The following is a 27,383-nucleotide window of genomic DNA, read 5'->3' on the forward strand; positions in this document are numbered from 1 at the left end:
GATGTGTGATGATGTTTTTACTTCCAGGCTGATGAGTATGCTGTGTACTGCGTCAAGCAGCAGCGTCTGAGATACCTGGTGGAGTTTAGCCTGCAGGGGGACCAAGTTCGGGATGTAATTCTAGCAGACATCCAGCAAGACTTGGAGCAGACGGCACTGGCTGACATGTTGCAGGACAACTTGGGTATGTAGCGTCCACGTTTCAGTTGTGCCAAACACCAGTGAACACACAAGTGTTTTGGCCTACAACTATATAACCGTCTCTCCATCTGTCCATCCATCCATTCCTGTTCACTCCTGTCCTTGTCATTCGTCATTCTTGTGCAATATTCACTATATTCCCTGTATTTAGTGTGTTCACTATATTCCCTGTATTAAGTGTGTTCACTATATTCCCTGTATTAAGTGTGTTCACTATATTCCTCCCCCTACGGCAGACTTGTCGGACGTGCTGGGCATTGAGGACCCTCTGTCTAAGGTGGAGGCTGGTCTGGTTTCCGAGGGCAACAAGATGGCTGTGGAGCTGCAAGGAGTTCACATCCGCTCCAAACTGGTGGACCTGGCTGCTCAGGTGGGATTCATTGATTATTTGCAAGAAGTCAATAAGTCAATAAGTCACGTACTGCTGACCATCCCTTACTGGTGACACCTACAGTGTGCTGCTTGACACTGCATGAATGTAGAGCTTGTTCCAGTGGCCAGTTGATATTTCCTTCATAAACCAGAAGACAGCATGAATATTACATGTTAGCACATTGTCATCTGCAACATTATGTTGTATAATGTGTATACATTTTTCTTAGGTTTCAGGAAGAATTGCTTTTTCTCATATACTACCCAGACTAAATCCTATCACTTCAGGTGAATTAACTGGAGATCAGAAACTGGAACAATGTTAGTGTCAAACTAAATAATGACTTAAAATGTTGACAATTGTGTTTGTTATTGTGGCATTTCTCAAACATGAGAAAAACTTCTCTAACCTTATTCCAAGGTGCAGTAAGATATTTGTAAATGACTGACCCTGACTGATGTACCGTGCAACACATCTGCAGGTGATAGTTCTCCAGGAGTACTACAACACCAGTGACACTGCTGTGGAGGCCAAATATGTGTTTCCTCTGGACGACATGGCTGCTGTGTGTGGGTTCGAAGCATTTATCAATGACAAGCACATCATAGGCGAGGTCAAAGAGAAGGAGCAGGCTCACAAGGAGTACAAGAAGGCTGTCAGTGAAGGTCATGGAGCTTATCTGATGGACAGAGATGAAGAGACACCGGTAAGTTTGGCTGAAGGTCAACAGTGAAGGTCATGGAGCTTATCTGATTGACAGAGATGAAGACACCATTCTTTTCCCACAGAGGTTACTCCTGTCATATCTTCCCACATGTAACCTCTGTTCTAATAATGCCCTTTCATGGTGTGAGCTGCTTCAAGACTCCTCGGATTGGAGACAATCAGATTTAGTTGTGCAATCAGCAACGCTTGTTTCAAAAGTGATCATTCGCAAGGCCCTCGGTAATTTCCGTGATACTTCGAGAAAACTAAACCTTCTTCCCGCGCCGATGCGCTAAACGCTTCCTCTAGACAGAACTCAGTCATGTTATGGCGGATCAGTGGATCTCCATCGCCTCGCTGACAACGGACAAGCTAGCCATTAAACGCCTTGTGTGTAACATCAACACAAGTCCCCGCAGATGGGGATATTTGTGGCTTCACATTTGCTTGTGTTAGTCAAGTTGAATCTAAGTCGATGTAACACCTGTTCTGATTGGATAGAAAGAAGGGAGATAATTCATTTTGCGATCTTTGCCGCTTAGGGATTTTAAGAGAACCGGGAAATATGGCCGTATTAGAACAGAGGTTACGTGTAGGAAGATATGACAGGAGTAACCTCTGTGGGAAGAGAATGATGAAGAGACACTGGTAAGTTTGGCTGAAGGTCAACAGTGAAGGTCGTGGACATTATCTCATGGACAGAGATGAAGAGACACTGGTAAGTTTGGCTGAAGGTCAACAGTGAAGGTCATGGAGCTTATCTCATGGACAGAGATGAAGAGACACTGGTAAGTTTGGCTGAAGGTCAACAGTGAAGGTCATGGAGCTTATCTGATGGACAGAGATGAAGAGACACCGGTAAGTTTGGCTGAAGGTCAACAGTGAAGGTCATGGAGCTTATCTGATGGACAGAGATGAAGAGACACCGGTAAGTTTGGCTGAAGGTCAACAGTGAAGGTCATGGAGCTTATCTGATGGACAGAAGATGAAGAGACACACCTGTAAGTTTGGCTCAAGGTCAACAGTGAAGGTCATGGAGCTTATCTGATGGACAGAGATGAAGAGACACTGGTAAGTTTGGCTGAAGGTCAACAGTGAAGGTCATGGAGCTTATCTCATGGACAGATTAAGAGACACTGGTAAGTTTGGCTGAAGGTCAACAGTGAAGGTCATGGAGCTTATCTGATGGACAGAGATGAAGAGACACCGGTAAGTTTGGCTGAAGGTCAGTAGTGATGCTCATGGAGCTTATCTGATGGACAGAGATGAAGCATTCTCTTCCCACAGAGGTTACTCCTGTCATATCTTCCCACGTAACCTCTGTTCTAATAATGGCCCTTTCATGGTGTGAAGCGTTCAAGACTTCGTGATTGGAGACAATCAGATTTAGTTGTGCAATCAGCGGCGTTGTTTCAAAAGTGATCATTTGCAAGGCCTCGGTAATTTCCGTATACTCGAGAAAACTAAACCTCTTCCCCTGCGCGCGATGCGCATAGCGTTTCCTCTAGACAGAACTCAGTCATGTTATGGCCCGGATCAGTGGCGTCTCCATCGCCCTCGTTGACAACGGACAAGCTAGCCATTAAAGCGTCTTGTGTGTAACATCAACACAAGTCCCCGGCAGATGGGGGATATTTGTGGCTTCACATTTGCTTGTGTTAGTCAAGTTGAATCTAAGTCGATGTAACACCTGTTCTGATTGGATAGAAAGAAGGGAGATAATTGCATTTTTGCGATCTTTTGCGCTAGGGATTTTAAGAGAACGGGAAATATGGTCAGATTAGAACAGAGGTTACGTGAGGAAGATATGACAGGAGTAACCTCTGTGGGAAGAGAATGAGATGAAGAAGAGACACTGGTAAGTTTGGCTGAAGGTCAACAGTGAAGGTCATGGAGCTTATCTCATGGACAGAGATGAAGAGACATTGGTAAGTTTGGCTGAAGGTCAACAGTGAAGGTCATGGAGCTTATCTCATGGACAGAGATGAAGAGACACTGGTAAGTTTGGCTGAAGGTCAACAGTGAAGGTCATGGAGCTTATCTCATGGACAGAGATGAAGAGAGAATGGTAAGTTCGGTCATCAGTGAAGGTTATGGGGTGTGTTGTAAGAGAAGGTCATTTATCCATTCTGATGGACAGAATTTTAGGATTGCAGTAAGTTAGAGGTGAAGGTCTGACAGGGATGTTGTCAGGGAAGATTGTGGATCTTGTCTGATACAGTAAGTTAGAGGTGAAGGTCTGACAGGGATGTTGTCAGGGAAGATAGTGGCTCTTGTCTGATACAGCAAGTTAGAGGTGAAGGTCTGACAGGGATGTTGTCAGGGAAGATTGTGGATCTTGTCTGATACAGTAAGTTAGAGGTGAAGGTCTGACAGGGATGTTGTCAGGGAAGATTGTGGATCTTGTCTGATACAGTAAGTTAGAGGTGAAGGTCTGACAGGGATGTTGTCAGGGAAGATTGTGGATCTTGTCTGATACAGTAAGTTAGAGGTGAAGGTCTGACAGGGATGTTGTCAGGGAAGATAGTGGCTCTTGTCTGATACAGCAAGTTAGAGGTGAAGGTCTGACAGGGATGTTGTCAGGGAAGATTGTGGATCTTGTCTGATACAGTAAGTTAGAGGTAAGGTCTGACAGGGATGTTGTCAGGGAAGATTGTGGATCTTGTCTGATACAGTAGAGAATAACGTCTTGATTGAAAGAGAACAACAGGGCTCCCACGGGTCAGGGAAAAGTCAGAACCAGGCATATTGATATTGCTGTCATCACTAAGAACCAGTTTCTGTGAGCATGTTTAATGTTTCAGGATGTTTAATGTTTCAGCATGTTTAATGTTTCAGGATGTGTTCACAGTGAGTGTTGGCAACCTCCCACCCCATGCATCTGTCCTCATCAAGATTACTTACGTAGCTGAACTACAGGTTGAAGCAGAACTTATAAGTTTCCGGTTACCAGGCAGTGTGGCACCATGGAAGCAAGACTCTGCAGCTGATGAAATCACTCAGGTATTTATTGATCTGAACTATTCTGACACTAAAACTATGTGCTTGTGAAATAATTGCAATTGTAGTGAAACTATGGAATTTTCTTTACATTTGATTTTTCAAATGATGTCTAAGAAATTATAAGTTTTGTTTTATATAGATGTTCTTATATATATAATTTCTTGTGTTGCTAGTTTGAAGTTTTGTCAGTTGTTGCTAATGGTTACAGACTGAGCTGGAAACACACAAGGTTCAATCAGGGGACACCACTGTGCAGGTTGCCGTGGAGATGCCATTTGACATTCGCTCAATACAGTGTCCTTCACACAAAGTCCGAATCAAGGTGAGAAGCACTCAAGCATTTTCAGTTTTTTTGTGATTTCAAATATTGTGTTGTCATGTAGTGCTGCCATGTTGTACTGTCCTGTTGCTGCTGGTCTACATTGTCTACTCATGTTCTTCCAGAGAACTGCTGCCAAGGCTGTAGTGCAGATGTGTCATGGACAGTCAATACAAGATGGCTTCCAGCTCCTGATTGGGCTGGCTGAGATACACGTGCCACGGATGTGGGTAGAGAGACATCCAGAGAGAGAGACATGCATCAGGTAGGCTGGCAGAGGAATGATGGTCTAGTTTGTGGGTAGAGAGACATCCAGAGAGAGAGAGACATGCATCAGGCAGGCAGGCAGAGGAATGATGGTCTAGTTTGTGGGTGGAGAGACATCCAGACAGAAAGAGACATGCATCAGGTAGGCTGGCAGAGGAATGATGGTCTGGTTTGTGGGTGGAGAGACATCCAGAGAGAGACATGCATCAGGTAGGCAGGCAGAGGAATGATGGTCTAGTTTGTGGGTGGAGAGACATCCAGAGAGAGAGAGACATGCATCAGGTAGGCAGGCAGAGGAATGATGGTCTAGTTTGTGGGTAGAGAGACATCCAGAGAGAGAGAGACATGCATCAGGCAGGCAGGCAGAGGAATGATGGTCTAGTTTGTGGGTGGAGAGACATCCAGACAGAAAGAGACATGCATCAGGTAGGCAGGCAGAGGAATGATGGTCTAGTTTGTGGGTGGAGAGACATCCAGAGAAAGACATGCATCAGGTAGGCAGGCAGAGGAATGATGGTCTAGTTTGTTGGTGGAGAGAGACCAGAGAGAGAGAGAGACATGTATCAGGTAGGCAGGCAGAGGAATGATGGTCTAGTTTGTGGGTAGAGAGACATCCAGAGAGAGACATGCATCAGGTAGGCAGGCAGAGGAATGATGGTCTAGTTTGTGGGTGGAGAGACATCCAGGAGAGACACATCAGGTAGGCAGGCAGAGAGATGGTCATGCATCCAGAGACATGCATCAGGTAGGCAGGCAGAGGAATGATGGTCTAGTTTGTGGGTGGAGAGACATCCAGAGAGACATGATCATAGGCTGGCAGAGGAATGATGGTCTTGTTTGTGGGTAGAGGACATCCAGGCATCAGAGGAATGATGGTCTAGTTTGTGGGTGGAGAGACATCCAGAGAGAGACATGCATCAGGTAGGCAGGCAGAGGAATGATGGTCTAGTTTGTGGGTAGAGAGACATCCAGAGAGAGAGAGACATGCATCAGGTAGGCAGGCAGAGGAATGATGGTCTAGTTTGTGGGTGGAGAGACATCCAGAGAGAGACATGTATCAGGTAGGCAGGCAGAGGAATGATGGTCTAGTTTGTGGGTGGAGAGACATCCAGAGAGAGACATGTATCAGGTAGGCAGGCAGAGGAATGATGGTCTAGTTTGTGGGTAGAGAGACATCCAGAGAAAGACATGTATCAGGTAGGCTGGCAGAGAAATGATGGTCTGGTTTGTGGGTGGAGAGACATCCAGAGAAAGACATGCATCAGGTAGGCAGGCAGAGGAATGATGGTCTAGTTTGTGGGTGGAGAGACATCCAGAGAGAGAGAGACATGTATCAGGTAGGCAGGCAGAGGAATGATGGTCTAGTTTGTGGGTAGAGAGACATCCAGAGAGAGACATGCATCAGGTAGGCAGGCAGAGGAATGATGGTCTAGTTTGTGGGTGGAGAGACATCCAGAGAGAGACATGCATCAGGTAGGCAGGCAGAGGAATGATGGTCTAGTTTGTGGGTGGAGAGACATCCAGAGAGAGACATGCATCAGGTAGGCAGGCAGAGGAATGATGGTCTAGTTTGTGGGTGGAGAGACATCCAGAGAAAGACATGTATCAGGTAGGCAGGCAGAGGAATGATGGTCTAGTTTGTGGGTAGAGAGACATCCAGAGAGAGAGAGACATGCATCAGGTAGGCAGGCAGAGGAATGATGGTCTAGTTTGTGGGTGGAGAGACATCCAGAGAGAGACATGTATCAGGTAGGCAGGCAGAGGAATGATGGTCTAGTTTGTGGGTGGAGAGACATCCAGAGAGAGAGACATGCATCAGGTAGGCAGGCAGAGGAATGATGGTCTAGTTTGTGGGTAGAGAGACATCCACAGAGAGAGACATGCATCAGGCAGGGGATGCCGCATGCGACATGTTATATGTGTGTTTGGATCGTTGTTGTTGTTTGAGTAACATCATGGTGTGCCAGGTTCATGTTGGGTATTCCCTCCACAATCATTCTTTGTTCTTCATTCTATATTCTAGGCCTGCATGTTGACATTTTACCCTGAGTTTGAGGCTGACGAGGACGATGATGTGGAAATTGTGTTCGTCCTTGACCTCTCCAATTCCATGTCTGGTGATGCAGTGCTGGATGCCAAGAAGCTGTTGATGATGTTGCTGCACAACTTGCCACCGCGCTCTACCTTCAACGTCCTCTGCTTCGGAACAGGTCAGTGTCATCCACAGAGTGTGGTCCTAAGTATGTGATTTGACAATGAATTGTTGATGGGGAATGATAAGACATATAAAGGAAATAATTAGTAAACTTATTCAATGACATAATACTTAGATGATGGGGGGATGTTGTGGATTGGTAACGTCATGACACAAGGTTGTGGGAAGGTTGTAGATTGGTAACATCATGACACAGCGTTGTGGGAAGGTTGTAGATTGGTAATGTCATGACACAATGTTGTGGGAAAGTTGTAGGTTAGTAACATCATGACACAACGTTGTGGGAAGGTTGTAGATTGGTAACGTCATGACACAACGCTGTGGGAAGGTTGTAGATTGGTAATGTCATGGTACAATGTTGTGGGAAGGTTGTAGATTGGTAACATCATGACAACATTGTGGGAAGGTTGTCGATTGGTAATGTCATGACACAAGGTTGTGGGAAGGTTGTAGATTGGAAACGTCATGACAACGTTGTGGGAAGGTTGTAGATTGGTAACGTCATGACAGCAATTTTGTGGGAAGGTTGTAGATTAGTAACGTCATGACACAAGGTTGTGGGAAGGTTGTAGATTGGTAACATGATGACACAGCGTTGTGGGAAGGTTGTAGATTGGTAATATCATGACACAGTGTTGTGGGAAGATTGTAGATTGGTAACGTCATGACACAACGTTGTGGGAAGGTTGTAGATTGGTAACATCATGACACAGCATTGTGGGAAGGTTGTAGATTGGTAACGTCATGACACAACGTTGTGGGAAGGTTGTAGATTGGTAATGTCATGACACAATGTTGTGGGAAGGTTGTAGATTGGTAACATCATGACACAATGTTGTGGGAAGGTTTTAGATTGGTAACGTCATGACACAATGTTGTGGGAAGGTTGTAGATTTGTAATGTCATGACACAACATTGTGGGCAGGTTATAGATTGGTAACGTCATGACACAATGTTGTGGGGATGTTGTAGATTAGTAACATCATGACAACGTTGTGGGAAGGTTGTAGATTGGTAACGTCATGAAACAACGTTGTGGGAAGGTTATAGATTGGTAATGTCATGAGAAAAGGTTGTGAAAAGGTTATAGATTGGTAACGTCATGACACAATGTTGTGGGAAGGTTGCAGATTGGTAATGTCATGACACAATGTTGTGGGGATTTTGTAGATTGGTAACGTCATGACACAATGTTGTGGGGATGTTGTAGATAAGTAACATCATGACACAGCGTTGTGGGAAGGTTGTAGATTGGTAATGTCATGACACAACGTTGTGGGAAGGTTATAGATTGGTAATGTCATGAGAAAAGGTTGTGAAAAGGTTATAGATTGGTAACGTCATGAGAAAAGGTTGTGGGAAGGTTGTAGATTGGTAATGTCATGACACAGCGTTGAGGGAAGGTTGTAGATTGGTAACGTCATGAGAAAAGGTTGTGGGAAGGTTATAGATTGGTAATGTCATGACACAGCGTTGTGGGAAGGTTATAGATTGGTTACGTCATGAGAAAAGGTTGTGGGAAGGTTGTAGATTGGTAATGTCATGACACAGCGTTGTGGGAAGGTTGTAGATTGGTAACGTCATGACAAAGGTTGTGGGAAGGTTATAGATTGGTAATGTCATGACACAGCGTTGTGGGAAGGTTATAGATTGGTAACGTCATGAGAAAAGGTTGTGGGAAGGTTGTAGATTGGTAATGTCATGACACAGCGTTGTGGGGATGTTGTGGATTGGTAACGTCATGACACAATGTTGTGGGGATGTTGTAGATTGGTAACGTCATGACACAAGGTTGTGGGAAGGTTGTAGATTGGTAACATCATGACACAGCGTTGTGGGAAGGTTGTAGATTGGTAATGTCATGACAGCGTTGTGGGAAGGTTGTAGATTGGTAATGTCATGACACAGGCGTTGTGGGAAGGTTGTAGATTGGTAATGTCATGACACAGCGTTGTGGGAAGGTTGTAGATGTCATGACACAGCGTTGTGGGAAGGTTGTAGGTTGGTAATGTCATGACACAGCATTGTGGGAAGGTTGTAGATTGGTAACATCATGACACAACGCTGTGGGAAGGTTGTAGATTGGTAATGTCATGACACAGCGTTGTGGGAAGGTTGTAGATTGGTAATGTCATGACACAGCGTTGTGGGAAGGTTATAGATGTCATGACACAGCGTTGTGGGAAGGTTATAGATTGGTAATGTCATGACACAGCGTTGTGGGAAGGTTGTAGGTTGGTAATGTCATGACACAGCGTTGTGGGAAGGTTGTAGATGTCATGACACAGCGTTGTGGGAAGGTTGTAGGTTGGTAATGTCATGACACAGCGTTGTGGGAAGGTTGTAGATTGGTAATGTCATGACACAACGTTGTGGGAAGGTTATAGATTGGTAATGTCATGACACAGCGTTGTGGGAAGGTTGTAGATGTCATGACACAGCGTTGTGGGAAGGTTGTAGATGTCATGAGACAGCGTTGTGGGAAGGTTGTAGATGTCATGACACAGCGTTGTGGGAAGGTTGTAGATGTCATGACACAGCGTTGTGGGAAGGTTGTAGGTTGGTTATGTCATGACACAGCGTTGTGGGAAGGTTGTAGATTGGTAATGTCATGACACAACGTTGTGGGAAGGTTATAGATTGGTAATGTCATGACACAGCGTTGTGGGAAGGTTGTAGATGTCATGACACAGCATTGTGGGAAGGTTGTAGATGTCATGACACAGCGTTGTGGGAAGGTTGTAGATGTCATGACACAGCGTTGTGGGAAGGTTGTAGATGTCATGACACAGCGTTGTGGCAAATTGCCAAATAAACATTGAAGTGAATTTCTGCTTTGTTTCTTACTACTGGGAAAACAATTCAACTATTAACATAAATAGAACGTTAAGTCAACGTAAAATACGTTAGTGTCAAATACCTTAACGTAAATGGGAGCCCATCAGAATAACGTTGTAACAGCGAAAGCATAATGTGGTGACTTCATTTTGTAGAATAGACGAATATGGGTCTGAATGATGACATAAAGGAAGACACCCTAGTTTGTGAACTATGATAAATTGGGAGTAATATTTGAGTAAGTTATGTTCCTGTACATGGTGTTTGGTGTGTTGCCAGGCCACAGGGAGCTGTTCGCAACCAGCCAGTCGAACACAAACACTACCATCCAGGCTGTAGAGACATTCCTCAAGGTAGGAGGAATCTGAAACCATGACACTTTCTGGATATTACAGGGAAGTGAGGGAACTTCTACTTCTGTCAGAATCATTACAGTAATTGTGGACTCTACTGTCAGCTGGTTATTGCAGGGCCTAGATTTTCAGAGCTCTCTTAGCGCTAAGATTGTCGTAAGTTAATGTTAATATATGGCACAACTATCTTAGCGCTAAGAGACCTTCGGAAATCTAGGCCCAGGAGTGAAACTACTGTAGTGTCAGGATGAAATAAGTTGATGTCGTTCTATTGACTTCCCACAATGCACCAGTGCTAGCTCTATTGCTGTGCCATGTAAGTCCATATATCCTCATCAGTTCAGTAGTCTGGAAAGGTGTTACTCCAGGTGTGTGTAGGATCTCAGATGTACTCCACAACATAAGACCAGAAGTTTTTAGTATCTTTGTGTAGCTGTCAGAATTTTAAATAATCTTGTTGTGCATCAACGTCACCTAGCAATATTTTATGTTTGGCCATCAGAGCATGAACTGTTCATATCCAGTTCACAGACTGACTCGAGGCTTAGAGATCTGATTGTACCAGTGTAGATTCACTGGAATGGAGGATTATATGATATTTTGTTATCCGATGACTAAGATGAAGCTCTGAGGTTGAATATTGATAATGTTGTGGTTAGTCTTCCTTCCACTGGGTTAGAGATTAGTTGGCAGCTCATCTTGTTGTGCAGACGGCGTGTGCAGACATGGGCAACACGGAGGTGTTTAAACCCCTCCACTCCTACCACCTGCTAGCCTCCACAACAGCAACACGCAACATCTTCATCATCAGTGACGGACACTTCAACAACGAGGACAGTGTTCTCAATGCTGTCCTCAACAACGCTACTCATACTCGAGTCTTCACGTTGGGTGTCAGGTATGGAGATTAGTCGACTTCTGTAAGTTCATCAGTAACAAGGAGATAAACAACAGTATACTGGTTCACGGATCTAGGTTGTTGTATAGGGCACTGAGAGTTTAATCACTTGTTATCATTCACTTTGCTTATAGTTTTCTTGGGAGCTTCAAGAGATTTTTACTCTCCAGGATCCAGTCAGTTAGGTTTTCTCAAACAACTGAATAGACAAGAAAGTAAGATTATATATGGCTTCCTCTTATTGTCACTACATCCATTGTTGTTGTAAATCCCCTTGATTCATACCTACAGGTTGTTATTACTTGATCCCTGTTGATGTATGTAAGTCCCTCCTGTGCTGTACTACCTCACTCTTGCTTGACAACGGTATAAGAATCCATATTGAAACGTGGCACCATATATAATAAAGAAGTTGTTTTCCATAAAGAAGCTTACTTTCTTATTACTCACCAACTTCTAAAATGCCAATGAAACCGATCAATGGAATTGACATATTTAAGAACAATTGCACTTAAAAAGTGAGACCCAGTCACATGAACAGCAGCGAAACATGGAAGAAGTTTGATGTAGAGCTTCGGTGGGTAATACACTGCACCCAGTCCCAGACCGCGTTGTATCACTAGTACCACACAACATGATATTGATTTATCACATGATATTGCAGTAATAGCCCACTTTCCTTAGAAGAGGACTATAATGAAGGAAAAACAGAGGCACAACTGTGGATTTAATGGCCGAGGGTGTGAAGGTTCTAGTGGGCTACCCCAATCTTGAAATAGAATGCTAATAATAAGCCTAAAAGATTTTAGCTATGTGGCAACTTGCGTCGCCAACATAATTGTTACCAGCCAAAATTGCTGAGGCCCAAATGATGGAAACGTCGCAACCCGACCAACGCTGGGGGTCAACAATGGGAGCGAACGCCGCCAGGCCCCGATACTTAACTTAACTGTTACTAGATTCCCCGAGTGAAAACCTGGGAAAGACTGGGTTCCAACTGGTAAGAAGGTAACCCAGCCGAGGTTCTCGCTGGAAAGCAGGTAACCGGAAACCCTAATTAACATATATATATTCTTATGAGTTATGTTGAAAGGTACCCACAAGAACCACGCACTCCACGACATGATTTATTCAGGAACTATAATCAAAATATATATACAGTATGTTGAGGTAATAGATATGTACAATTGTTCATGTCCGGTACCTATAATGTACAACAACACGAGATGGACAATGAAATTTGATAGATGGAGGCAAGCAGGGCGGGAGGGTGGAAAGCGAAAGAGAAAACGGTACGAGTATGCCCGGTGAACGGCTCACGCGAAGTGATGCGTAAAGAATTACTGTTAGATTGATGACGTAATGCATGAGGTGTTATGCATGAGTGCCGTAATTTTCAGGGAGCTGCGCGTGCAGCTCCACTCATGTGCGAAGTCAAAATGTAAACATAAGATAGCATACCTGCAATAAAAACATTTAATAACTAGTACTTGATGCCATTAGTCATAACACATGCATACCAGCTGTATTGTTAGTCTTTTCTACCGGGAATCCCAGTTCCTGAACTCCTGTGTTTTTCTGTAGTTCCACTGCCAACATGCACCTCCTGCGAGCCATTGCAAGAGTTGGAGGGGGAGCATTCGAATTCTTTGACCGGAAAGCCAAGTCCAAGTGGGAGAGGAAGGTAAGCTGTGGTAGCATCACTCTGCCCTATGTGAAGAATGGGTCCTCTTGTTGTTAGAAGTGACGTCACACGTGGTAAAGTGTCACTGTACCTCAATGGTGTGGGATGTTTTGTCTATAAGTCACTGGTTTGTGTGGGCCTGACTGTTGACAGGCCATATAGTGGGGCATAATGGTCTCATATATCATGTTAAGTCAGTCTGATATTTCTCTGTTCTGATTGGTCAGTTAGATATTTCAAATTACAAAAACTACCTGTGAATGAATTTTTGCCGATTTCACTCCTGCATCACTGTGAAGCTGATACATGTATTAAAGAGGTTGAATGCCGTGGTTTGTGGGCATACCGTATGTGACGGGATGTGACAGTAGGAGCGTGTAGTTATGTTACGCAGTTATTTCCCTTTATCTTGCTTCTAATCATACTTCATGATATTTTGGCCACACAAGCATTTGTCCTGAGGTAAACCTGGGCAAGAGTTACCTGCCCTTAACGTTTTCTCATCGATGAATCAATACTTTTTTTAATATTAGTATGTCAATAAAAACATACTGCCTTGAAATTTGATTGTCCTGCTTTATTTCATATCAGTACTGAAATATCTTTATAACAAAACACATACTGAATAATAAAAGTAAACAATGTACTTTTCAGAGAACTTTTATTGACATAATACATTTTAGAGATGGTTCAACAAGAGGGCGCCACTTGTCAAACAAATGCGGTGACTTGCTATTTTTTTACAAGTCAAGTTACATTATTAGATTTGGGACACATTTTCCCACAAAATGATACCAAATTTAGCAATTTTTTGACGTTTTGATATTTTGTATCTAACCTCCTTAATAGAAATTCCATCTCAGTCATTGTTGGAAGCATATTTATATATTATAAAATATTGTGTTTATGACCATATTTAGTGTGTACACTGTAGTGAGAACATGTGACTGTAATCAACAGACAGCTTAGGGCTCACAGTATGTTTGAGATTTGGCACTATTGTGCAGCTGACTGTGAAGTCCTATTGTTTTAGTGGTGGGATGTTGTAACAGTGATGTGTTGTGAAGGCTTGTCCATGTTGAAGTATATGGCTTTATGGCACATGTTTCTGTTGTAACTATGCTACCTTCACAGTTGATAGCCTACATGCTTTGTACATTACCAAATTATTCTCTGCAAAACAACAGGTTCGTCTTGTGTTTGTCATCATTAATTATTGATAATAGGTCATATTCATGCAGTCAGTTGTTGGAACATACATGCTGAAAATATTGAATCTTACAGTGATGTTAGCATTGTGTAAAGAATATACATTCTGAAAGTACAACTATATCTGCTGTGTTTAAACACTGTCAGTGTTGTGGGGTGGCTTATCTCACCACTGTGGGATGGCTTATCTCACTTCTGTGGGGTGGCTTATCTCATCACTGTGGGGTGGCTTATTTCACCACTGTGGGGTGGCTTATTTCACCACTGTGGGGTGGCTTATCTCACCACTGTGGGGTGGCTTATCTCACTACCGTGGGACGGCTTATCTCACCACAGTATGATGGCTTATCTCACCACTGTAGGGTGGCTTATCTCACCACTGTGGGGGAATTATCTCTTTTCCGTTGGGGGCTTATCTCACCACTATTGGGTGGGGTATCTCACCACTGTGGGGTGGCTTGTCTCACCTCTGTGTGTGTGTGTGGGGGGGCTTGGGGGCCTTATCTCACCACTGTAGGATGGCTTATCTCATCACTGTAGGGTGGCTTATCTCACCACTGTGGGGTGGCTTATCTCACTTCTGTGGAGTAGCTTATCCCATCACTGTGGGGTGGCTTATCTCACCACTGTGGGGTGGCTTATCTCACCACTGTGGGGTGGCTTATCTCACTTCTGTGGAGTAGCTTATCTCATCACTGTGGGGTGGCTTATCTCATCACTGTAGGCTGGCTTATCTCACTTCTGTTGGGGGCTTATCTCACCACTATTGGGTGGGGTATCTCACCGCTGTGGGGTGGCTTGTTTCATGACTGTGGGGCTGCTTATCTCACCAATCTGGGGTGGCTTATCCCATCACTGTGGGGTGGCTTATCTCACCACTGTGGGGGTTTATCTCACTTCTGTGGAGTAGCTTATCTCATCACTGTGGGGTGGCTTATCTCACCACTGTTGGGGGCTTATCTCACTTCTGTTGGGGGCTTATCTCACCACTATTGGGTGGGGTATCTCACCACTGTGGGGTGGCTTGTCTCACCACAGGGTGTGTGTGTGGGGGGGCCTTATCTCACCACTGAGGGGTGGCTTATCTCACCACTGTGGGGGGCTTATCTCACCACTGTGGGGTGGCTTATCTCACCACTGTGGGGTGGCTTATCTCACCACTGTGGGATGGCTTGTCTCATCACTGTGGGTGGCTTATCTCATCACTGCGGGTGGCGTATCTCACCACTATTGCTTGGCTTATCTCACCACTATTGCTTGGCTTATCTCACCACTGTGGGGTGGCTTATCTTACCACTGTGGGGTGGCTTGTCTCACCACTGTGGGGTGGTGTATCTCATCACTGTGGCTTATGTCGACACTTTTGGGTGGCTTATCTGACCCCTGGCTGATCACTGTGGCTCGATTCCCCATGGGAAGATAATGTTTGAGGCGGGTTCCTAAAGCCCTTGCTAACAGGACCCAAGTTAAAACAGTACATTGATTGGATAATACATTGTTTAATGGATTAAAGTTATTGATGTTGCAAAAACCATACATGTAGAAATGTTCCTATTTTCCCTGATGAATAAACTGAAGCCTTCCATCAACAGGTGAAGTCTCAGCTGAGTAAGGCCTCACAACCAGGTCTGACCTCGGTGGCAGTTGAGTGGCAACAATTTGACAATGATGCAGCAACATTGCCACAAGCTCCGCGGCAGATCACAGCTCTATTCAATGGCTCACGTCAAGTTGTATATGGACTGGTACCTAACTGCACCATGGTGGGTATATATGGGTAGTAGATGTGTTAACGCTTTAGGATGATGATGATGATGATGATGATGATGATGATGATGATGATGATGATGATGATGTATCTGACTGTTTCGATGTAGGCAACCTTGAAAGCTGTTGTTGGGGGACAGGAAGTGTCAACAGTAGTCTCGACGTCTGAACTTAGCATCACAACAGGAATGGTAAGATATTTTAGTGTTGTTTTCATTCATGCTGAGAAGTAGTGAGTGTGTTGTTCACTCCTGTGACTCACAGATAGACATGTCTTCATTGTTTGTGTATTGAATGTAAATACATATCGATGCAAACATATTGATATCTCCTTGTCATATATTATCGTTTTTTATGATCCTATTTCATGTGTAACTAGTAAAATCAGGCCTACTGGCCTAACATCAAATGCTTCCCTTGTATGGCCCAGTGGTAGGCTCATATATAATCATCATGATGCACCTATTTGTTGTAATCCCACAGGTAAATCACTAAATAGGTACAAATAGTGAAAAACATCTTAACCTGGTATCAACTGACCCCTGTATGTCCTGATTACAGATCGTTCACCGCCTGACAGCGCGGTCACTTATACGAGACTGGGAGGATGGTATGCTGTCTGCAGATCGCACACAACACGAGGTCAGTCCCATGATGCACTGTCACTTCTTTTCTCGAAACTGAAGAAATGAGTTAATCTTTATTTCTGAACCCATCTCTGTGACTTCAAATCTGTATAAAGCTAGACCAGTTATATTTTCCCAACATACTTGTACCTCTGGTAGGATCAGGGCTAGCCCACAAAGTGATCCCAGCGCTACAACTATCTTAAGCCTAGGTTGGAGAAACGGAGTTACAATCATCGTAGTGCTAAGATCGTTTTGTGCAAGTGAGCCCTGTAGGAGAAATATATAATGTTGTTGAAGTTATTTAAGGATGGTTATCTTCTTGAAAAGTGTTTCATTAAAAAATGAAGACAATGAATTTAAAAGGTTCTGCTTGTTGTACCTTTAACATATGGAGTCAACACTTGTTTGTAACGTTAGAAAATACAGTTCACCAAACTTGGCACTGTAGATACATGTGTTTAACATTCTACCAACAAGCACCTGTATGTTGTAGATTTTGAAACTGAATCTGAAGAACTATGTGATTGACTTGAGCAAGGAGTATTCCATTGTCACTCAGTTCACCAGCTTTGTTGCCATAGAAACCAGAGATGAGGTAAGGAATTTCTTCCCCACCATCAGGGCCTGTCAGTTGGAGTGATCAGATGAGTTAGGAACCGTACGTGTCTTGTCTGAGGGAAGAATCCGCTGCCTGCTGATCAGGTGCTCTTTAGGATCTGTCCAGATTTATTATTTGGGGGTTTATACAGAACCAAAAGTGTTGCAAGAAAAATGTCTGCTGCTCTAAGTAGATATTCTCACCTGAAATTTTCAAGCTATGAATACGACTTTAAATAATGTATTTGAAACAGATTAGTTTTTCAGTCAGACTTTCAGTTTAACATGCGCTGTCAATGGAACAAGGAAGTCTGCCATGTTGTGGAGTGGTAGCGCGCCATCTTCCTGAGGAGCAGACTGCTACAGAGTATGTGGCCCTGACGTTGACATTGATGTAATTGTCCGTCTCGTACCCAGATTCTGATGTTTTGTGCTCCTTTTCTGGAAGGAGGCGTCAAACCAGTTAGTTACTGTCATACATGATATTAGTAGACTCTGTCCACTGAGAAAATATTCAAGTTTTGATCTGAGTAATATTTGTATCCCGGCTAGGATGAGAAGAAAGGCCTGCGGGAGTCAGGTGGCCCCAGCATATTTGAGTTGGTGAGTGGTCACAGCATGGACATCCTGGACTACATGGGATGGGAGGGGGGACAAGGACGAGGAGAAGATGAGCAGGTCGGAGGAGGAGCTGGAGGATTTGATGATGGAGCCGGAAGAGCATGACTCATTGATGGAGGAGCTGGACTACTTGATGGACGAGCCAGAGGAGTATCAAGCGATGATGTTGGACCTGGACGAGGCGAAGATTATGGAGGAGCAAGGGACAGGGATGGAGCTGGACAAGCTTCAGTCTGAATTTGTAAGAATACCTCAGTAAAACTCTGTAGTTGCAGACAATAGAAAGCAAACTTAATACTCCCCCTTGATCTATTTGACTAGGAAGATATATAGACATCTTGCATTTCATTCTGTATTGATATATTACGTCAATAAATCTAGATACCAATGTACTTGGTTTGTTGCCAGTGTAATGACCAACAGTTTGTCAACTTGTGCGTGGAAATATACCTTATGTTAGCATGTACATTAAAACATAATAAGATTGGTCTCAGGATGCAATGTTTATGTGTAAAGTGTATATTTTTCCTTATCCTGACTCATGCTCTTTTGCTTACCTCATGAGTCAGGATAAGTATAAAATATCAATTTTATTCAGAAAATTACATGTTTTTATAATTGATGTTATTCTTTCCAGGCAACCTCGCCCCCGTCGATGCAGGGTAATGATATTTTACATTTTTATGGCAAAGAGTATTTTTTCAAGTGATGGACATTTTGTTATGACATATGTGTTTCTGTATTTCGTAAGTGTTTTTGATTGATCTGTCTTAAACAAAATAGTAGAAGTTGTTAAAGGTGACTGAGCTTTGTCAAAATGTCAGTCCTACTGTTTTGTCTATGTATTAAATATATGTCAATGCATATCAGTTTGACACAAGGCTGAGTTCTAGAAGAAAGATAATGAATATGAGTAGATGTTGACAGTGAAAAGCAGAACCCCCTTTAACACTGTAGGACAATATCCAGGAGTAGATGTAAAACAAGATGTGTAGTTTGACAATGAGATGTGTTCTTGTGTTTACAGAAAAGCTGATGGCTTTCAAAGGAGCTGATTTCTCAGCCTTTGATGATTATGATTCTAGTGAGAGCTTGGATGATGAATGGGATGACGGAGCCCAAGACAGTTTGCGGACATCTTATTTGTAGGTTGATTTACCCTTCGTACTGCTATAGGGACATCACAATCCCTGTGGAGGGTTGCTTCCCCTTGATGTACCAGGAACCTATGATGGTTGGTTCACATCAAGTTTGTGCCCTCTGTGTCCTGTATTAATATCTGTATTATTTTCACATTGGTGTATAGTCTCATTGGTCACCCAAGATAGCACACCTGGCTAGCTATTCTCGAAACGTTCGTAGCCCTACGGACTTCTTATTCCCATTCTTAAAACGTTGGCTACGATCAAACTTAAGAATTCTTAGGGCTACGAACGTTTCGAGAATAAGGGCACTGGCAACTAATTGCATAATCTCCCCCATTCTTTAAAGAACAAGTAAACTTTGTTTTTTTAACTATTTTTTACGATCTCTTTTAACTATTACATATGAAAGATTTGTGGTTAGTCTTATGTGGAACACCAAATTAATTCTTAAAAAACTTGTGATTAATTAATACCGAGCGATTAAAAGTTGCCAAAAAGTAGCCTGCTTCACTCTCGCCCGCAAACGAAACCACAGACAGGTTACGTAACTCTGTCGCCAGAGCACTGCAGTGACGTCATATGAGGAACGATTTTCAGTTAGTTGTATAGAAAGTGTGTAGCAAGCTCGTCATTTTGATGCTTTCTCGACATCAACGAAGACATGCCGAATCGTTGTGTTGTCATCAATTGCTCCTAGGGGTCGGGTGATGGTGTCACCATGCACAGATTTCCACAGGACCCCGCAGTTCGTGCTAAATGGGTTATGTTTGTGAGTGCGAAGCGAGCGTTGTGGAAGCCTGAAACGATATCTTACTTGTGTTCAGATCGCTTCACGGAAGTTAAAGAATCAAAACTACTTACTAGTTGTAGTGAAATATGTATATGATTTATGACATAAAGATTGTCCATGACACAACTTGTAACATAACGATTTCTTTCTCGGAAGCGAGGTGGTCGAAGTAACAATAATACTGTAAGTAGTATTATATTGACACCCACCTCGATTCCACGAGAGAAATGTTATGTTATATCCTATGTCATGCAAAATGCTATTGGCCATCAATCAAATACATATTTTACTACCAGTAGAAAGTAGTTTGGATTTTGTAACTCGGTGAAAACAAACCTAAACAGCATTTATCCTCACACTGGCCGATGTTCGCGACAGGGCGCCGCAATTTTTTAAATACGTGAAGTCACGGGCTAAAGTCTGTTAGTATTAATGAGATTATGGTTTGTTTTCATCAAGTTAGAAAATCAGAACTACTTTCTACTCGTAGTTAAATATGTATTTGAATCATGACCAAAAGGATTTTGCATGACACAACTTATAACGTAATGATTTCTTCCACGGAAGCAAGAAGGGGTTCAAAGTCACAATACTGCGCGATAACTTTCTTGCTACATTCACGTGGTTAACGTCTATTCACCAGTATGCAGATACTAGTCAATGTACGTCTTTATATTTGGTCTTATAATCCTAATTAGTTTATTATCATACTTGTGTGCATTTTGAAACTAAATAAAGAGGAGACAATCTGCTGATACTTATAACAGGACAGTAATATCTAGACATTTTATAGTTTGCCAATGTGAATCATAATCCGCACACACGCCCTATAGTGTATTCACGGCGAAAACAATGATTCTGTTGAATGCTACCACAAATGAATAAGAACAAAATGCAAATATCAAAATTAAGACAGATTAAAGTTATAGGAACAATGTCAGGCTATTACCTTGCTCGGGGAATGTATCCATCAATATCCACAAAAACGAGATGTGTCTTTTAACATTCTAATATATGAAAAAGTGACATATCGTTTCAGGTATTTCACATTGGTGTATAGTCTCATTGGTCACCCAAGATAGCACACCTGGCAACTAAATGCATAATGTCCGCCATTCTTTAAAAAAAAGTAATTTAGTTAGCCAACAATGAGCAATCAATCAATGTATTGGCGGTCAATCCTTTGAAAGAAGGACGTTGTTTTTTCGCAGACACAGACACGACAGAGTGTATTCAGTATAGATTAGTAAATCTACATACAAAAACACCACCTCTTGACAAATCCGCTGTGTAAGATAAAAGTAATTAATCAATCAGCGTGCTATCGGTTAATCCTTTGATCCTTTGATCGATGTTTATAATTTTGAGTATTTACTCCTGACACAAGAAATGTCAAATGGGAACCTTTGTCGGGTAATCTAAGTAGTGTTACCGCTAATTATTCCTGTTAAAATTCATTAACTGACCATCAAGTGAATGATGACAAATAACATGTGTAGGTTTATACCACCTAATCAGGTTACAGAATCGTCTATGAAAACAAGTTGTAACTCGGAAACTAGGCAAAGTAGGAGACAAAAATAAATGACAGTAGATTGTGAGAACATATAGCTTTCATTTTTTTTTACAACAGTTGTCACGATTTCAGGTTTATACAAACCTGTAAACAAGATAATTTACCCCCTGAAATGTACATGAATTCTGCATCAGCCCTCATATTTATTCCTCACATGATGTCACAGAGACGCATCGCTCTGATTAGTTGAAATTTCATGCGCGGGTGAGAATTGTGCACTGTTGTCAAAAAGGTCAATTTAAGTTAATTAAAGATCAAAATGAGTAGTTTTAATGACAAAGTTTCATTTATAACAATGCGACTAACAGGATCGGGTGGTCAGGCACATTGACTTGGTTGACACGTTATCATATCCCAGTTGCATAGGTTGATGCTCAAGCTGATTGTGTGGATTGTGTGGTTCATTTGTTGATTATTGACAGATTTTTAACACATTGCTTTGTTTCACCAGAACTGGGACTGAAATTGAAGAAGCATATACAGCTGGTGAGAAGAATAGTACCGATGACAGTCTAGAATCTGGTAGGTGTTTCAGGATTGTAGTTCTGGGCCCTTATTCTCGAAATGTTCGTAGCCCTAAGAATTCTTAACTTTGATCGTAGCCAATGAGTTGAGAATGGGCTTAAGAAGTAGGGCTACGAACGTTTCGAGAATAGCCAGCCTGGCTAGTAACATTGTCTTGAATGCACATGTTAAAGATGCACTTCACACAATGCCTCAATAGCTGACATGTTCATGTGTTGTAAAGGCACCAAGCACATTAGGGTATAAATGTTCAATTTAGTTTCCTGTGAGGAAGTGTGTGGTCATCACTGAGGTAAAAGATCATGGCAGACCTAGAAGACCGAGGAAGACCAATGACTGTTATGTTGTGACTGTTAAGTCCACACTGCTGGTGTGGTGTTGTGTGTGGCCATCAGTGAGGTAAAAGATCATCGCAGACCTAGAAGACCGAGGAAGACCAATGACTGTTATGTTCTGACTGTTAAGTCCACACTGCTGGTGTGGTGTTGTGTGTGGCCATCAGTGAGGTAAAAGATCATCGCAGACCTAGAAGACCGAGGAAGACCAATGACTGTTATGTTGTGACTGTTAAGTCCACACTGCTGGTGTGGTGTTTTGTGTCAATGAGTTGGATCTCGTTACCGGGCGGAAGTACTGGATACTGCAATCATGCCACATTTGATCACCATCCCAATTCCAGGCCCAGCTTGTTACTGTAAAGGGCACTTGCTCTTCAGCCACTGGTGCTCCACAGGGATGTGCCCTTTCTCCTATCTCGTTTATTTGCTCTACAAATAACTGCCAGTGTACAATAACTGTCTTATGATGCAGCTCAGCTGGTTTTGATAAGGATTCAGAACTGGAATACAAAGCAGAGATTTCTAAATTTGTCATGGTGTAAAGGTACTTTTCTATTCTTTAATTGTAACAAAACTACAGAAATTAGTATAGATTTCAGAAAATGGAAATGGTCTTAGTCTTTGGTTCTGAAATTTTAAACTTATCCTATCTCACAGTATGCACCTCTCCTCTTCTTCTACGACCATGTTTGGAAAAGTGCTGTAGGCTAAGTTGAATCAAATCTTGCTGGCCTCTGACCCGCCCTGACCTCTGCCCCCACTCCGACATCAGCACCTGTCAATCATCTCCGCAAGTGTGGAGCTCGCTCAGATGATCATGTGACTACCTGTGCCTGTCATTCTCTTTCTTGTCACTACGTGGTGTGGACGTGTGCTTGTCTCTAAGAAAGTTTGATTGTGTTTCCAACAATGGGAAAATCTAATCGCAGTGGTTCTAAGAAGCGCAAACATCGCGGTAATTGTAACAGTAACTTCTCGGCGGCAGACCCACATGCTTAGGTCGTTGTGAGTGGTCTCAACGTTGTACTTTTTGTGCAGACCTCAACGACGATGATTTCTCTGAATACCGACGGGTGGCTTGTAGACGCATGTCAGATAGGGATCGTTGAAAACCATCTGAGGGTCCATCTGCATCCGTCGTTCGAAGTCCCCGACTCCTAATGAAGATTTCCTAGGGGAGGCGTCTGATTCTTACCTCAGTGGAAACTTACGGCAACTTTTCCGACCGCATGCCTCTAACCCCATAACTTTAGAAGACTCTTCTCCACCTAGGGTTGTCGTGTTATCTACATCTTCTCTTCAGCCCCGTCCGTCTTCGGTGATAGCTATCCCTCAGTGCACTTTGGGTCCTGAGGTGGGGATTTCTGGTGCGGCGATGGTGTGATTCCTAGCATTACATCTCAAGTGACGCTTCCTTGCAGTGCGGCGCTTTCCACTTTGGTGGTTGTTACTACGTCTGTTTCCCATTCGGTGTTTGCGTCGAATGTGTCACTTGCTTTGGGTACAGGGGATAGTTTTGATGCGGCGCTTTCTCATCCTCCGGTGGGGTTGACAAGTGTGTCGATGATTCCCAGAGTACCTTTTTCCACTTCTATCCCGTATCCTGTACCGTTTGGTTATGGGCCACCATTCAGCGTTCTTGTTTGCCCCCAGTTCAGTGCTTACTACTGGTGCTCCTGGTTCGGCGCTTCCTCTCGGTGTTCCCGGTTCGGCGCTAATTCATGCAGGCTTGGGTTCGGTACTTCCTCATGGTGCTCCCGGTGCGGCGCTTACTCATAGTACTCCCGGTTCAGCGCTTCCCCACGGTGTTTGTGCTTCGGTGCTTAGGCATATTGTTCCTGGTTCGGCGCTTTCTCATAGTTCACTGGCTTCAAGATTGACTCATGGGGCGTTTGGTTCGCTGCTTCCTCAGGGTTTAGTGCTTACCTATCATGTGTCTAGTTCAGCGCTGGGTCCGCTCAGCTCAACTTTTGCTGTCAATGCCCGGGACCTTACGGCTTCATCGTTGCTTCATAGGGGTGTGTCTCAGTCTGCTAGAGGTCCGTCTTCTCTTAGTGAGGTGCCACATCATCTCTCGGTGTCTGCTTCTGTTTCGTCGGTTCCTCCTACAATGGGATCGGTGGCCAGACCCATTTTACCGGTATCCTGGAATCTGGGGTCTGAGGTTTCGAGTTCTCAACCTATGGACCTATGTTATTGTGCTAGCGGTAGCGTCAGCATTACGACAGCAGGTGTCAGCATCTTCCTCTGCTAATCAGTCATCAGGTCCTTTGACTACTCCAGTTCCTCTTTTAGAGGAGGTTCATCGTTCGACGACGCCATCTCCTTCGTGTGATGATACGGCACTATCCGATGGGTGCATGGATGCTGTTGACACACCTCAACTACTTGTCTGGATTGCCGATAGCCTTCGTTTACAGCATAGTAGTTTGCCGGGGGATTTATAATCCAGTTTTGACATGAAGCCAGGTGACTTTGGCTCTATCACGTTCCCGCCTCGTCCGTGTATTACTCAATTGGCAGCATCTCTGGATGAGGCTTTTGGTAACCTGAGGAAGGTTAAGGATGGGTTTGCGGCTCCTCACTTCAATTTAGCATCTGCTCATGTTCATGGTTTTTCTACGCTAATCGTCTCCCCTCCGGTGGATGATGATATTGCATTGCTGTGCACTAAACAGAAAGCCTACTCGCCGTTGCTGGTTGAGGATCGTGAGCTTTTGCATTTGGATGGTGTCATAAGGAAGATTATGCCGCCACTCAACATGTTGTTGAGGACTACCGAAGCGGTGGCTATGTCGGTTGCGCATGCTACGTCCCATCAACATGTGTGTATATTCGGGCAGCTATGGTCTTATTGCAACAGCAATTCCAGACCATTCTAGATCAGTTGGCTCACTTCTTTTCGTACATCACAGCTGTGCGTCGCATGGGGCCTTTGCACTTATCCTCTTTGGAGGATTGGTTCCGTATTGATCTCTTTCGGCAGCCATGGTCTGGCAGATAAATTTTCAACGGGGCAGTTAGAGATGTCGCCAACAGAGTAGGTCAAGATGCTCATTTACAAGTGTCAGTGGAATTGTTGAAGTTCCAGCGTTTGCAGGTGGAGGAATCATTGCGCCAGCGACGGCCAGCCCGTTATGTCCATGTGAATCCGGACCTTCGTGCGGGTTCTGCTGCTTCCTTTCGTGGTAATGGATCCTTTGGGAGAGGACGACTCAACCATCAACGTCGGGCATCCACTGCTTCACAATCAGCTCCCACTTCCGACCAGCCCACTTTGCAAACACCTGACAAACAGTGACTTGAGGACATTAGCAGGCGACTTGGTTCTTCCACCTCCAGTCATGCCCATTCTGACTTCCCCAGTAGGCGGCTGGCTTGGGACTTATGCTCCCAACTGGACCATCTTGGGAAACCCCTTCGTCCTCTCCATGTTGTCCATGGGTTTTCAGCTGCCACTCATCGGGGATCCTCCTCTCACTTTACTTCCAGATCGCAGAACGTATCCCGCTCAACAAACGGCAGTTCTGCGATCCACAATAGACACCTTACTCAAGAAACTTGCGATCGAATCCCTGGGTCCGGCTCCCACCGCCCCGGGGTTCTATTCTCCAATCTTTCTGGTCCCCAAGAAGGATTCGGACAAACTGAGGTTAATCTTCAACATGAAGATTTTCAACGAGATGTTTCTGCAGCCTCCGCCCCATTTTCGCATGGTATTGGTGGCACTCCTCAAGACCATTATCAAGCCGGGAGACTACATGGTCAGTTTGGATCTCCAGGATGCGTACCTTCACATCCCGATCTTCCTGGCTCATCACAAGTTCCTTCGGTTTGTCTTCGAGGGCACCCACTATCAGTGGCGTGTCCGCCCGTTTGGAATTTCTTCAGCCCCGTGGCTGTTTACATGGGTAACGAAACCTATCACCAGCTTCCTTCACCACAAGGGGATAGTGTTCGAAGCTTACATTGACGACTGCATTCAGGCGCAGACCGATCATGCCCTTTTGCTTCGTCACATGCAGTTACGATACAGCTTCTTCGCCAATTAAGCTGGTTAATCAATCTGCAGAAATTGGAACTAGCCCCTATGCACCATCTTCAATTCATTGGAGCAGTGTTCGACACAGAGGCCAACAAACTCTTTGTCCCGAGGGATCGTTTCTACAAGATTCAGCGATTGGTTTCTCTGGCACTGGTGCAACCCAGGACGCTTCGTCAGTGGCAGGAGCTCCTGGGCCTCTTGACGTCGGCTCAGGCGTTCACCCTCAGGGGTCAACTACAACTTCGTCCCTTGCAGTTCTTTGTAGCGCCTTACATCAGAGTGGGAGATCCCGTTGCCTTGATCACTCTACCTCTGCAGCTCCATCCCCATCTCCTGTGGTGGATGGCAGAATTGAATGTTTGCGACGGAGTTTGTTTAGGGCCGTTTGTTCCGTCTTACCACCTGTATGCGGACGTGTCTCTACACAGGTGAGGAGCTCATCTTCTCAATCAACAAGTGGCAGGGCGGTGGTCTCCCATCGATCGCGCCTGTCACATCAACGTTCTGGAGTTCAGGGCGGTGATGCTTGCAATCAGTCACTGGCAGGATGTCCTACGAGCAACTTCCCTCATGATCCGGTCGGACAACGCAGCGGTGATTTGGCATATCAACAGGATGGGGTCCACGGGGTCAACTCAACTGCTGCAGTGGACCCAACGGTTTCTTCGATCTGGTGGACTCTCTCCACATCATGGTATGAGCCAACTACATTCCGGGGGTGAAGAATGTCATCGCAGATTCTCTGTCCCGACTGAGTCGTCCCTCTCCAACGGAATGGAAATTACATCCTCAGGTGTTCCAGACCTGTTGCCTTCCATTGACGACTCTGACAGTGGATCTCTTCGCCACTCAATTCAACCATCAGCTGCCTCGGTTTGTGTCACCGATTCCGGATCCTCTGGCTTGGGACCTCGATGCCCTAGCCATTCCGTGGGAGGACCTGAACGCTTACGCGTTTCCACCAGTGGCCCTTCTTCCTCGCATATTAGTGAAGCTGCGTGCAACTCAGAGGATGACTCATCTTTTGGTCGCGTCCTATTGGCCGGCTAGAAGCTGGTTCGTAAACCTTCAAGACATAGCCGAACCAGATCCCGTGCCACTTCCTGTTCGACCTGATCTACTGGTACATCCGCACACCGACCAACTGCATTGGTCCCCGATGACGCTCCATCTGCACGTTTGGTGCATCTACATCGGTCGTTAACGGCTAAGACCTATTCTAAGCGTGTGGCTACTGCCATTACTACAGCGCATCGTACTTCTACGAGGTCACTCTACGATGACA

The 27,383-nt window shown here is 44.2% G+C and overlaps 1 protein-coding gene across 1 annotated transcript in view; it reads left to right on the forward strand.

Annotated features, from left to right (window-relative positions):
- LOC124279143 (protein mono-ADP-ribosyltransferase PARP4-like) overlaps positions 1 to 17,918 on the forward strand; it is a 38,352-nt gene extending 20,434 nt beyond the window's left edge. Inside the window, exons 13-28 of the mRNA XM_046714945.1 lie at positions 28 to 184; positions 438 to 571; positions 1,056 to 1,280; positions 4,118 to 4,282; positions 4,491 to 4,604; positions 4,727 to 4,841; positions 5,549 to 5,568; positions 6,892 to 7,078; positions 10,201 to 10,274; positions 10,985 to 11,172; positions 12,757 to 12,856; positions 15,658 to 15,828; positions 15,943 to 16,023; positions 16,394 to 16,474; positions 16,955 to 17,056; positions 17,611 to 17,918. Coding sequence (XP_046570901.1) covers positions 28 to 184; positions 438 to 571; positions 1,056 to 1,280; positions 4,118 to 4,282; positions 4,491 to 4,604; positions 4,727 to 4,841; positions 5,549 to 5,568; positions 6,892 to 7,078; positions 10,201 to 10,274; positions 10,985 to 11,172; positions 12,757 to 12,856; positions 15,658 to 15,828; positions 15,943 to 16,023; positions 16,394 to 16,474; positions 16,955 to 17,056; positions 17,611 to 17,784 — 2,088 coding nt within the window. The 3' untranslated portion in view covers positions 17,785 to 17,918. The remainder of the gene's footprint in view (positions 1 to 27; positions 185 to 437; positions 572 to 1,055; positions 1,281 to 4,117; positions 4,283 to 4,490; positions 4,605 to 4,726; positions 4,842 to 5,548; positions 5,569 to 6,891; positions 7,079 to 10,200; positions 10,275 to 10,984; positions 11,173 to 12,756; positions 12,857 to 15,657; positions 15,829 to 15,942; positions 16,024 to 16,393; positions 16,475 to 16,954; positions 17,057 to 17,610) is intronic.
- Positions 17,919 to 27,383: the final 9,465 nt, after the last annotated feature.

The sequence above is a fragment of the Haliotis rubra genome, unplaced genomic scaffold (assembly GCF_003918875.1).
Source record: "Haliotis rubra isolate DU_JTF1 unplaced genomic scaffold, ASM391887v1 Scf247, whole genome shotgun sequence".
Classification (NCBI taxonomy): Eukaryota; Metazoa; Mollusca; class Gastropoda; order Lepetellida; family Haliotidae; genus Haliotis; species Haliotis rubra.